The sequence below is a fragment of the Elephas maximus genome, chromosome 18 (genome assembly GCF_024166365.1).
Source record: "Elephas maximus indicus isolate mEleMax1 chromosome 18, mEleMax1 primary haplotype, whole genome shotgun sequence".
Classification (NCBI taxonomy): Eukaryota; Metazoa; Chordata; class Mammalia; order Proboscidea; family Elephantidae; genus Elephas; species Elephas maximus.
Window position 1 is genome coordinate 82129392 of NC_064836.1, and position 13601 is coordinate 82142992.

The following is a 13601-nucleotide window of genomic DNA, read 5'->3' on the forward strand; positions in this document are numbered from 1 at the left end:
ATTTCAGTTCAGTGCACTGTGCTTATAATTGGAAAGTAAACATAAACTTTTCAAATGCAGAAGTGTACACAGCAGCTACAAGCGAAAACCACACCGTGGAAGGGCACTCCGGATCCTGAAGCCAAATCACGGAAGTCTCAGAAAAATGTTTTCTATATTAAGGATGATACGTTGTTTTGTGGGGGAGAGAATAACCGCTTTTCCTTTGGCTTAAATATTCAACAGTTAGAATGAAAAAGAGGCAGCTCCTAAAGGCGGTCAGTATTCTAGGACAGTCGGCCCAGACAGAAGCTTCAGTGATCTTCTCTCTTCATTCAGTTCCTTCGCAATGCTCAGCTCAGTTGGAAGTGTGGACTGTTTTTTCATTTTATTAGCTGGAATGAATGGTAGTTTGTGCCAAGTTTTTCCAATTTTAAACACCAGTGTCTTCTGTATCACCAACCCAGTAAACAGCAAGCAAAGTTTGAGGGGTGAGGGTTCAGGCTGCAAAGGTAACACCTGCAGCCCACCAGCCCGTGCACACTATCACCAGGCACACGGGAGGGAGTGGACAGAAACTCAGGTGTAGGTGGTGCCATGGTGTCCATTGTGGTAACCTTTCAATCATTAATCACAATCATGGAAGAGCCCCTTTCCCAGGTATTCTAATCTCATTGAAGGCTTTTCATTAACACCTTGTTCCTATAAAGCAAATGAAATGATTGACTTTAAAAAAAGGTAGGAGTCAAGAAGAAATATCAAACAACAACAGAAAAAAGAAATATCAACTTGCATCCTTGAAAATAGCCAATAGAATAATTACTGAAGTACCAATGAAATTGCCCTAAAGCCTGAAAATGGTGGAGGGAAGCTTGTGGTCAAGGACTGAAGATTAGTAGGTTATCATGTTTCTGTAACATGTTCCTACCCAGTGCAGGCTACAAAGCAGACATTCTGACTGTGTTATTAAAGGGCTAATATTCAAAGTCACCTCAGTTCTACTCAACTTGGCATGGAGACTACCTAGAGAGCTGCAAAGGAAGGAGGACAGCCTTAGAGGGTGAAAAGTCAAGCCCCCCCCCCACTTCCTCCTGTGGAAGATGGTAACTGCCGGGGCCCAAGGATTGCCACTCCCTCCACCAGCCTGAGGGCCACCCACCTGAGGCCTCTATTCTCCCCAGGCTTCCCTAGACCAGGCCCCCAGCAGGCTAGTGGACAGCTTGGGAGGAAGCCCAATGTCTTCCCAGGGCAGCTGAAGAAGGGTGAGGAGGTGAGGGTAAGCCTGGGCTGCACCACAGACCCCTCTCCAGAAAATTATCTTCTTTCCATCCTCCCTCTCTCCATAAGCTGCTCTCACAAGCTACACCTAAAAGCATACTTGGGCTACCATTTGTCATACAAAAACAAATGAAAAGTACTTTCCACCTAAACTTTCCATTTAAGCTTTTAGAAAATACACCCAACTAGTCTCTCACTTCTCCTTACTAATTTAACATCAAATTTTCTGTATCACTCACTGCTTTGAAGGAGCCCTGTGGCATAGTGGCTAAAGCACTCAGCTGCTAGCCAAATGTTGGCAGTTGGAGCCCACCAGCCACTGTGTTATGGGGCAGTTCTACTCTGTCCTATAGGGTCACTATGAGCCACAATTGACTCGAAGGCAGCGGGTTGGGTTTTGGTTTTTTACTGCTTTGAATCTATCACCCAAGCAAGTGTGTTATTCATACCTTCTTCAGCTTTGATACTACTTAAGACAATTTTTCCATATAGATTCTCCCAATTGAGTTCACATTCCAGGTTTCTCTCCTTAACTGTTCTTTTTGTCTCCTTTGCCTACTGGCTTCTGTAATGTTGCTGCTCCTTAAGGTTCTGTCCTCAGACCGAAGCCTGCTGTTCTTAAGGAGTATTATTCACATAAATGCTAAATGATAATCAAAAGCCAGATTTCTCTTCTAGCACTACAGAAGGTACTAAGTGCTTTAAACCTATACAGAACGTTTCCCTAGAAGAGCTTTCCAGTTAATCTTATGCCCTCCAACTTTTCTCTGCAGTTCTACCCCAGCCCATTTCCTTGCTTAAAATCCTTCAATGGCCCATCACCTATAGCCTGGGCCTCTTAACACAGGAATAATGGATGGCCTGATTTCAGACTCCTTGCAGAACTTTGCATATGCGCATATATGCATTTCTTAAAAAAAAAAAAAAATACACAGAAGTTTTCTCAGTGGGTTTTCTATAAAACTAAAGACAGTGGCCTTTGGAATAAACTACAAATTCCTTTATAGACTTATAAAATTCTTGGTGTTGTCTTAATCTTAAAGCTATATGACTTTACATACTTCCTGGTCTAATATGCTCCTTATATTATAGATGTGGAAACTGAGGCTGGAAAAGTTATGAAGCATGTGCAAAGTTCCTGAACTGGTCACCAGGATAAACGGTGTGGTCCAGGGCTGCTCCTTCAGTCCAGGGCAGCTGCTCCTTCAAAACGGCACCCCCTCCCCCACTCTCCAGATTGTTAATTTTGGGCACATTTTAAAATACTGTCTGTTCTTATTTAAAAATAGTAAACAATTAATGAAGCTTAGCATAGTTTATACAGAGAACAGCGAGGTTACCAGACCCCTCCGCCCAGAGCTGTTCTCCAGTCAACCTATTTATTACGTGGTTTTCATTTAGGCTTGGAGCTGGACACACAGGGAAAAGCCTTTTGTAGCCTTCTGTTCTGCTCATGGTTGTGTTTCTAGAGTTGGTTAATTGATGGATACAAAGATTCTTTGTTGATCACATCACCCTAACTAATAACATTTCAAAGATTACCGTTAGCTACTGCTTGAAGTCTAAACTTCCAACATTGTCAAAATTTACTGCAATTTGCCTCCAAACTAACAATCCCAGTTAAATCCCATAATGCTTAATGTGAATAAATTTACGTTTTTTGCATACATTTTGTATTTCAAACTAATCCCACAAATTTTCCTTGAATGCTTGCTATGTGCCAGACACAGTGCTAAGAACTTTACATAAATTAACTCATTACGTTTGCACTATCGCTCCAGATAGCTGTGTTTATGCCCATTTGACTAATGAGAAAACCACGGCTTATTTTCCTGCGTACCCCACTGTGTTCCGCCTCACTGAGCTCCTTTGGTCCCTAGTGTTTTCACAGCCCTGGTGCTGTTCCCTGTCCTGAAAAACGACCTGATTCCTTTCCATTTAGTCAATTCTTCCCTGGGTTTAAGAAACCTTTCCTTTGAGATTTCCAAGACCACCCTCATACAAAGAATCAGAGTTAAGTACTTTCTTTCTTTGTAACCTGTCAAGCTCTCCCGCTTATTCTATTTTAACACCAGTCATCAGCTGGTATTGCAGCTGTTTACACGCCAGTCACCTCCATTAGACTGCTGGTTGCTTATGGGGATTCTTTTTTTTTTTTGCCAGAGTCATTATTTCTGTGGAGTGCATATACTAGGGATAGAGTAAGTACACAATGTTTGTTTCTCCAGAATTACGTGTGTCCAGGTAGAATCCTTAAGCCCCCAGCACACAAATTTTTTTTCCTAGGGATAAACTTGTGTAATGATTTTCTTGAGTCTCTTTCCTGACAACCCGTGCTTGAAATATAAGGCTAATTAAGATGAATGTATATCCCCTTTGTCCTCCAACTGAAAGAGTCAGATGCCCACTTTTGGCATGCAGAAAAGTACCAGGTAATTACCTCTGAACACATTTGGGGCACAACATATTGTCCTCCAGGTGCGGAGGTGGAAAGTTGCAGGCAGGTAACAGGAAGAGGGCACTCACTCTCCCTGGCTTTTCAGGGACCCAGACTTGTCCAGCATGAAACTGCAGCTGAACCCAACCATTTGTGTTTGCAGGGAGACTTCTCCCATGTACCACACACCACCTGACACCTGGGGAAAGAAAGAGAGGTAAGTAGTAGCAGAGGGGACCAAATACTACTGTTTGAGACTGCCTCATAGCCAGTCACCTTTAAATTCTACAATTTTTCTGAAGTGCCACTTCTAAGACATGAACCCTGAAATCCTAACCTAATCTCTACTCTATTCCCTTTATAAATATGCAAAACAGTCCCTGTCAAAACTTAAAAAGAAAGAAAAAAAAAAAAACATCTAGTTGGAAGTTGTGTGGCTACAAGTGGGCAAATGGTAGGAAGGCTAACCTAGAGTGAGCTGAGATTGTCAGGAAACAGGGCCGGTGGTCTCAACTCCAATAGGCATTGCATTGTTCTAAGCAGTCATGTTCTTAATTTTATCTCCTACAATTCTTGTAACAACATATGCAATAAATATTATTACAAATTAAGCCATTCTATAGTGGGGAAATGGAGGACTAACTTAAGAAACCTGTTAATATCACTCACCTAGCATTCAGGGGTCAGATCCTATCTGTTGATTTTAGAGCCTGACTTTCATTTTAAGTCTTTAAAGAAGGTGCAAGTAATGAGGCTGTACAGATCCCTAGCCCCTTCTGGTGACATCAATAATTTACTTCAGTGCTTCTTAAAAGCGTGGTCCCCAGACCAGCATTACTTGAAAATTCTAGAAATGCAAATCCCCTGGCCCTACCCCAGACCCATTTTGTTGCGATTCATAGGGTTTCAAACTGTGGTGCTGGCAAAGAATATTGAACATACCATGGGATGCCAAAAGAGATAAATCAATCTTAAAAGGACGGTGAGACTTTGATTCCCTGACTTTGGACACATCATCGGGAAAGACTAGGTCATTATATTTGAAAAAGTAGAGAAACAACAAAAACGAGGGAAATCCTCAATGAAGTAGGTCGACACAACAGTGCCACAACGGATTCTAACATATCACAGATCATGGAGAAGGTGCAGGTCTCGCCAACGTCTTCCCCTGTTATACAAAATGTCTCCGTGAGTTGGCTGGCTCAATGGCAACCAACAACAATGACTGACAGGCAAATGTCTATTGAACTCATTTCTGACCAGACTGACTGGTCTGACAGACTGGAGGAACCCTTGAGACTATGGCCCCTGGACACCCTTCTAACTCAGAATGGAAGCCACTCCAAAGTTCACCTTTCAGCCAAAGATTAGGCAGGCCTACGATACAAACAACAACACAGGTGAGGAAAGTGCTTCTCAGATCAATCAGGTATGCAAGATTAAATGGCCAACACCTGCCCAGGAACAAAAACTGAGAAAGTGAAAGGGGACAGGAAAACTGGATGAATGGACATGGTGAACTCGGGGTGGAAAGGGAAAGGGAGTGCTGACACAATGCGGATTGCAGCCAATGCCATGAATCAATTTGTTCCGAAATTTTTGAATGAAAAACAAATTTGCTCTGTAAACTTTCACCTAAATCACAATTTCATAAAAAATTTAGAAAAAAACAAGCTCATTTCTCCAGCTGGACCAGAACCAGATCTTAGCATTGGGCTTACCATAACCCTCTGGTGGAGACTCCAGTGCCTCCACCCTCCCAGCCCTGCCTGCAATTCTTGTCCAGGAGGCCAGCGCAGACTCCTGGGCCGAAGTCGTCACCACAACGCTATTAACTCCCTCCGGGAGAGCAGATTCAAGGGCAGGTGCCCCCTCCTCAGGGGGAGAAGCCACTTCAGGAGGATTGGTCTCCTCGGAACACATCCTCTTTTTCTCAGGACCCTCCAGAGGTGTTTTCCCCTTGTCCACCTTTGATTTTCTTTTTAACGGAGCCTGGATCTTGGCTTCCTTTGCTGTGGCAGGAATAGTCTGCAGACAGAGTATTATTTAATATACAATTATTAAATTATATTAAATATATACTAATATATGGAAACCCTGGTAGCGTAGTGGTTAGGTGCTATGGCTGCTAACCAAAAGGTCGGCAGTTCAAATCCACAAGGTGCTCCTTGGAAACTCTATGGGGCAGTTCTGCTCTGTCCTATAGGGTCACTATGAGTCAGAATTGACTCAACAGCAGTGTTTTTTTTTTTTTTTTAATATAATATACGTATATGTAATATATAAATATGCTATATTATTGGGTGCTGTCAAGTCAATTTCAACTCATGGCAACATCCTGTGACAGAGCAGAACTGCCCCATAGGGTTTTTTAGGCTGCAGTCTTTATGGGAGCAGATCACAGGTCATTCTCCAATGGAGCCACTGGGTAGGTTTCAATCTCCAGTGTTTCAGTGAGCAGCCTGCAGTTAACTCCTGTGCCACCAGGGCTCCTTGTATGCTAGTATATAGACATACACTGTATATTACATTAAATAGGTTATTAAAGTGCCATCGGAAGTCTGGCCTCATTTTTATTACTCTCTGCGCAGAGTTAATGGAAGGTGGGGAGGGGGAAGGAGGGGCTTGGGAAAGGTCCAGGAATTTGGGCTGCTAAAAGTCAGTTTCTCTGCTCACTTTTCAATGCCAAAACGGGCTAAGTCAGGGTAAGGACCAAGCCATCCATTCTGCCAAGTTTCCTGCAAGCTACTCACGTTTTGATTCGGGTAAGCATATTCACAGAGTCGCTTATATGCCTCTAATTTCTAAGACAAGAGAAAAATGAGTTAATAAGGAAGGTTTGTCAGGCCTCAGTCTGGCTCGAAACGATGTAGAGAGAAGCGTTTCGCAGCACGGCTCCCACGCTTGCCCACAGCAGCGTTTCGCCCACCCGGGCCTCACCTGGCCTTTGGTGCTCAGCTTTAGCTGATGGCACCAGGCCCGCACGATGTCTCGGTGAAGCAGGTTAACTGGCGGCAGCTTAGAAGGTAATGGGGGAATTGGAATCTTCTTCCGAGGTTTTTGGGGTTTTTGGTTGTCGTTGCTTTTTGCATTCTCTTGTGAACCGGAAGCTGAGAAAGAATGGGATACAGTTAGTAATAATTAACTTTTATGCACCCTTGTAGATTTCAAAGAATACTTTTCGTTCTCATAATTCACCGAGGGAGATGTCACCATGATCCTCACTGTATTGTTACATTGCTCACCAAAGACCACATAGCCTCCATGGGGGAAAAAATCCTCAAACCTGTGACTCAATTCTGCTAAATCCCAGAGTTTTCACTTCCTGAAATGCCCTGCCACTCACATACGCTCACTCCTTTGTGAGTTCCTCAACCCACAGAATCTAGGTGGTTGTTCTAGAAACTGCCCAGCGGAGTAGTTACTTCAGTCCCAGGGGAATGGTGGAATGGAAGATTGACTCAAGCATAACACTCCTCCGTGTCTTGTCCTTATCCTACAAAACAAAATCAACCACCTGACAATGCTACATACACAACCACCACTACCCAGGATTCTCCCAGCCCAGCCCAGTAGCTTCAGCACTGCACCCTTGCGGGCCTCCCTAGTTGCTTCAGTTCATCCGCTGTCCACAGTGACGCTGCTACGCCTCACCCTAAGACGGTCGTTGCTCAGGAAATACTGAGCCTGCCTCCGTGTTCTAAGCATCTAGGACAGATGAAAAATGTGGCACTAACGGTCACTAGGGTTTACTGAGTGCACATTACTTCTCAGGCGTAGAGTAGGTGCTTTGCTCAATTATCTCACGGCAATCATAACCGCCACCCCACCTCGCCTCCACTCCCAATTCCACCAGGTGGGTATTGCCCTCACTTTTGAGAACAGGAAGTGCCCTCACTTTTGCAGGGATGCGGTTTCAGACTTCCAACTGTGTGTCCCCAAATCATTGTAGCACACTTTGTGTTGGGACCTTTAACTGCAAGGGTCACTATGAGTTGGAACTGACTTGATCAGCAGTGGGTTTAATCCCAAGCAGCAAGTGAACGCGAAATGATTATCAGAGTCAAAGATATTGTGAGACTTTGGAGAGGAAGATGTTATTTTTAGCAGAGGTGACAAAAAGGAGGCTTCGGGGAGATAAGATTTAAACTAGGCTTCGAAAGGAAGTATAGGATTTGAAAAGACAGCACAGGGTGGAAATTTCTTTCCTACTTTACCTGGGCTTCTTAGACCTCAGGAAGTGGGACTTGGACTTAGGGACCTCTTACCTTTTTCTTCTTTAATAGTTTTTTTGCGTTTGGTCACCTTCGCTGAGGTTTTCGGTGGAGCTGATGTGCTTGGTTCATTAGCAGCCTGCTGCTGTTCTTCAGTTTTTGCTGACACGGGTCCAAACCCGAGAGTCAGATACTCCTCCCCCGGCTTCTCTGCAGAGTTCTGCTGGGGAAAGATCCCAGCCAGTCAGTCCTCCGTGGTGTCCCAGCCACCACGCAGACCGCCTGCCTCGGCACAGCTAACGTCTGAGGCACCAAAGACGGTAGCTGAAATTCTCCAGCAGCGCAATCCTCCTCTGGGTATCACTTTAATGCCCAGTTTCATGCGAAGACAGTGAAGCGGTGACAGGTAAATACAAGGCCACTTTGAAAGTGTGTGAAGAGACAGGAAATAGAAATGCAAAAGGACAAAATAGGAGGAAGCAGATTCTGCCTTCCGGTGAGCCCTTATCACCCACTATATCCCTCATCTTTCACTTGCAAGATTTCCCTATTCCTTCTTTCTTGACCCCTTCCAAATGAATGATTTTCCCCATACTCTTGGCCAGTGGGATGCTATCTAAACTTTGCTACTGTTAGCATAAAGAGATGGAGACAGCCATGTCCAACATAACCTACCAGCCTCCTGTCTCCCAATCCAGTTTCATCTCACCCTGGCCTCATTGCCCACCCCCAACAAGCCACACAATTCCTTCTCAAACATTGTTACTTTAGCCTGGAGGGACATCCTCCCCCACCTCTTTACATTCTTAAGTCTTATTTCAAGTTGTGTTTTATTTGGGAACACTTTCTAGTCCTTGGAGCACTGGTGGTGCAGTGGTTAAGCGCTCAGCTGCTGAGCGGTCCACGGTTCTTACCCACCAACTGCTCTGTGGGAGAAAGATGTGGCAGTCTGCTTTTGTTAAGATTTACAGCCTTGGAAACCCTCTGGGGCAGTTCTACTCTGTCCTGTAGGGTCGCTATGAGTTGGAAAGACTCGGAGGCAAGGGGTTTGGTTTTTTCAGTCCTTACAGACTAAGTCAAGTCTACTAAATATTGCCCATTCCCACTACTTGTCAGTTGCAATTTCACATTTGCTCGTGTGATTTTATCAATGCCCACTTCTCCATTTGATTGTAAGCTCCACAGGGGTAGAATTTTTCCCCCTTATTAAGTAGCCACTGAATAAATTGGCAAACTGAATCTAAAGAAATGAAGAGGCAGGATAAAATTGTCTGATGCAGAGAAACAATTTGAGCCGCTGTTATTTATCAGATGCTGAGTTTAACATGTTCCTTTGTTTTCTTTCGTTAATCCTCAGCAGTCTAAAACCAGTTTACTACTTTTCTGAGGCAGAAGCTGGGCTCAAGGGTTACATAACTAAGGCCACAGAAAGGCTTGTTAGATAAAAATTAAATCCCAGGTCAGTTTGCTCCAAGTTCCTTCCTTCACCCCCCAGGTAGGAAGGAGCACAGGACAAATTAGCATTTGTATGGCATTTTTACATCTGTATAGCAGTTTCACCTGTGTATTTGCATTTTATATTAGCATATCTCTTGCTCCAAGTATTCACATTCAAGCTTCACAAAAGTCTTAAAATTGAGGGGGCAAAATGGCTCTGTTATAGAAAAGAGGCCCTGAGCCCTCTCAGTTTCCTAGTGTGTTAGTTCAGCTCCTCTGGAACAAGGCACAAAGCTTCTGTCTGCAGTGCTCCTTCAGTGTGAGCCTGCCTCCTGACCGTCCTGGGCCCTAAGGGCATTAGGAAGGGCCTGAAGTTCAGACCCAGCACCTCCAGTTTAGCGCCTGCCTATATGGGAGTTAAAGAGATCATGGTCTTTCCCAAATCTCAGCTCAAATCTTCCTCTCCTTTTTTCTCCTTTTACAGTTTCCCTCCAGCCCTGAGGCTCTATTCTTCTGACAGGATAAAGCTTCTCTTCAGATTAAAACAGAAACCCCCGTTTCTCATTTATCTCCTCACTCCAGCATACTAAAAATCAAAACCATTGCTGTTGAGTCAATGATGACTCCTAGTGACCCTACAGGACAGAATAGATCTGCCCCATAGTGTTCCCAAGGCTGTGATCTTTATGGATGCCGTATCTTTCTCCTGTGGAGCAGCTGGTGGGCTCAAACTACTGACCTTTTGGTTAGCAGCCAAGCGCTTTAACCAGTGCACCACCAGGGCACCTTCCACTCCAACATACCCAGCTGTAACCACCTCTGGAGTGTTTACTTATATTTAACCAGTAATAAAGAAGAAATTCTAAAGCAAAGTCTTTTCTTCTCCAAAGCAGGATCACGGTGCTCAGGGAGAAAAACACAAAAAGCACAAAGACAGAAACAAACCCATTATGATTACATTTACCTCCTTGCTCTTTGCATTCTCCATAGTCAGAAGGTTGAGGTCGATAAAATGAAAATCCTACTTCTGAAATGGCCACTGGCCCAAGATTGCTCTTTTAAAAGTCTCCTCCCACTTCCTACCACCCAAAGGCACTCTTCTTTTTCTTCCCTTTCTGTTCCCTCCCCTTCTTTAAGGGATGCTAAAGTTGTGTACTTTCCTATTCATGAGGTGACCTATTGTATGGTTGCATTATCAACACAGTTCCTGCCCTTCTCTGTGCACTCTTTAACTTAATTATCCAAGGTAAGGTTCAGAAGAAATTGGGAAGTTTAAATTCCTTCAGAAAAACTCCAAGGGGGGAAAGGTTGCTGGATACTTCTGGAACAGTATGTGTGAGCAGATTTAGTGATGGAATTTGTGGAAACAATAGAATTCAGGGGGCCAGAGGGAAGAAAGCTGAACCACTTTCCTGTACCATGTGGATTCCAATTCTTAAACAAGCTGCTCAACTAGCTAAAACACCAATTTTGCATTGACAAATAACTAGCACTTTCCCATTTTCAAACAACCAATAATGATAGATAGTTTTAATGTCTGTTGAGCATTTGTAGTATACTGAATTCCAGGTTTAAAAGCTTACAGTCATTTTTCTGTTCCCCATGTTACCAAAAAAACACCCACTCAGATTGTACAAAACTTCATTGGTGACTTGCCCCATAGCACAGAAAGTGGCAGAACCAGAAAGCAAGTCCAGGCCTGACTGATTCTACCTTTTGTGCCCATATTTTACTGACTCCCAAACAAGTGCAATAGTCTCTTATTAAAAGTAATTTGAAAATTCCTTCTTTTCTGGATCACTGTCAGGCATCAGAGACTTAAAGTGAAGAAGTTTCCTATGTCAAGAACCCATTATTGTGGAATTCAATCTCTCCTTTGTCAGGTGACAAAGAGCATTCTTTTTTTTTTTTTTTCTTCTACCTCTTATTGCTTGCCCTAAAATGCTGAATAAGAGACAAGATCCTTACTCAGAACAGAGGTGATAATCTGCTCAAAGAATAGAAATGCATGGAAATATAAAGTAATTGGGACCCAGCAGTGGAGAAGGTAGTGTAGGTTTGTGAACTGGGCAAGCCCCAAAGCCAGGAAAGAGGAAACCAGATATTTAGACTTAAGATCATGTAGGAAATGTGTTGGGGCTTTGACCCACTAATTATTTGCCCAAGCCTTTAGAAAACAACCAGTGAAAAACTTGCAAGCTGAGATTTAGATATGAAGTGCATGACCGAAACATCTTTTTTTAAAATCAGTTTAATTAGAGATGACATGGCTGAGTTCTGAATTAAGTTTTTTTGTTTGTTAATCCCATAACCCTCACTGCCATGGAGTCTTTCCGACTCATAGCAACCCTATAGGACAGAGCAGAACTAACTGCCCCGCAGGGGTTCCAAAGCTATAATCTTTACTGATTTCGACCAGAAAATGCTCCTTAAAAGCAAGGATGGCGAGACTATGTCTCACATACTTTGGACATGCTGTCAGGAGGGATCAGTGCCTGGAGAGGGACATCATGCTTGGTAAGGTAGAGTAAGGTAGAGGGTCAGCAAAAAACAGGAAGACCCTCAAGGAGATGGATTGACACAGTTTGACAATGGACTCAAGCATAGCAACAATTGTGAGGGTGGTGCAGTACTGAACAGTGTTTTATTCTGCTGTGCACAGGGTCACTATGAGTCGGAACTGACTTGAGGACACCCAGCAACAACAGTCTTCATGGAAGCAGACTGCCACATTTTTCTGCCACAGAGCGGCTGGTGGGTTCAAACAGCCAACCTTTCAGTTAGCAGCCCAGCTCTTAACCACTTCAATTCCAGGACTCCAGTTCATTAATCATTGCCAGAAAAACCAAATCCGTTGCCGATGAGTTAATTCTGACTCATCGCAACCCTATAGGACGGAGTAGAAGTGCCCCATAGGGTTTCCAAGGAGTGGCTGATGGATTCAAACTGCTGACATTTTGGTTGGGCTCCTCATTAATCATTACCAAAAAAAAAAAAAAAAACCCTGCTGTCAAGTCAGTTCCGATTCATAGTGACCCTACAGGACAGAGTAGAACTGCCCCATAGGGTTTCCAAGGAGTAGCCAGTGAACTAGAATTGCTGACCTTTTGGTTAGCAACTGAACAGTTACCCACTGAACCACCAGGGCTCCATAGGTAGACCTCTTTATCTTTAGGCTAAGAACAATGGAATCTATGGACAAAACTCAGGCAGAAGTTAAGATGGGCTGACTCTAAGGAGCATTTTTTAAATATCGCTCACTTGCAGTAAGAAAGAAGCAGAAATGTTTCAGAGTGGACATGGGAACTTGAGTAAAGAGGCTACTGTGATAGTCTTAGGCCTGAGAGGCTGGTGACTGGAAAGCAGTGTAGAGTATGGTTAAGAGGACCTAACAACAACTGCTCTTTACTAGGTGACTATGTGACCTTGGGCAAGTTCCCTAACATCTTTAGGCTTCTCCTTTCCTCAGCTACAAAGTGATGGTAATAAAAATAATTGTCCTTATCTTGGAGAGTTGAGGGGGTGGTAAAATGGGCTCTCATATGTCCTGAATAAGCAGTGTCTGGCACGGCACTTGTTAGATGTTCCTATTGTTAGGTGTTCCTATTATCAGAATGTTGGAGAGGACTACGGTTTGGAATGATGCTTCTCACTGGGTTTTCATTTTTCTTTATTTTTGCATACATTTTTTGTGTGATTTTCTCTTCCAGAGGAAGTTTTAATTGAAGAAAATGAGCTGAGCAGATGAGGCCTTTAGTTTACCTGGGTGCACTGGGTCTCCCAATGTCATTAACTTGTATTACAGAAGACAAACATGATTGCATCACACATAACCTCCATTTCATATTTGATGGAATGAAGAAGTCTGGTAGAAGGTATGACTGCTGGAGGTGTGACTACGGGAGGTGTGACTATGGGAGATGTGAATACCAGAGGTGTGACTACTGGAGATATGACTTCGGGAGGTGTGACCACCAGAAGTGTGATTATGGGAGGTTTGACTACTGGAGGTGTGAACACCAGAAATGTGACTATGGGGGTGTGTGGCTACAGAATGTGTGACTACAGGAGGTGTGACTACCAGAAATGTGACTATGGAGGTGTGACTATGGAGGTATGACTACCAGAGGTGTGACTACTGGAGGCTGTTGGAGCACTTGCCTGAATCTCTGAGAGTAATGTGTTCCTAAAAGGGCAATTGCTAAACCAAAAGATATACTTATTTAAAATTTATGTATACATAGTTAAATTAATAT

General features: G+C 43.5%; 1 protein-coding gene across 1 annotated transcript; it reads right to left on the reverse strand.

Moving 5' to 3' along the window:
- Positions 1-650: 650 nt before the first annotated feature.
- DPPA4 (developmental pluripotency associated 4) lies at positions 651-8692 on the reverse strand. The gene is made up of 7 exons (XM_049857889.1): positions 8618-8692; positions 7963-8128; positions 6635-6804; positions 6448-6498; positions 5416-5722; positions 3698-3893; positions 651-681 (listed from the first exon to the last, which is right to left on the reverse strand). The coding sequence occupies exons 1-7, from the start codon at positions 8690-8692 to the stop codon at positions 651-653; spliced, it is 996 nt and encodes a 331-aa protein (XP_049713846.1).
- Between the last annotated feature and the right edge of the window lie 4909 nt (positions 8693-13601).

Coding starts and splice junctions, on each gene's coding strand:
- DPPA4 (XM_049857889.1), bottom strand. CDS start 8,692: ATGTCCCTCCAGGCTAAAGTAACAATGTTTGAGAAGGAATTGTGTGGC. Junction 6,805..7,962: donor AACTATTAAAGAAGAAAAAG/GTAAGAGGTCCC, acceptor ATTCTTTCTCAG/CTTCCGGTTCACAAGAGAAT. Junction 5,723..6,447: donor ATGCTTACCCGAATCAAAAC/GTGAGTAGCTTG, acceptor CTCTGTCTGCAG/ACTATTCCTGCCACAGCAAA.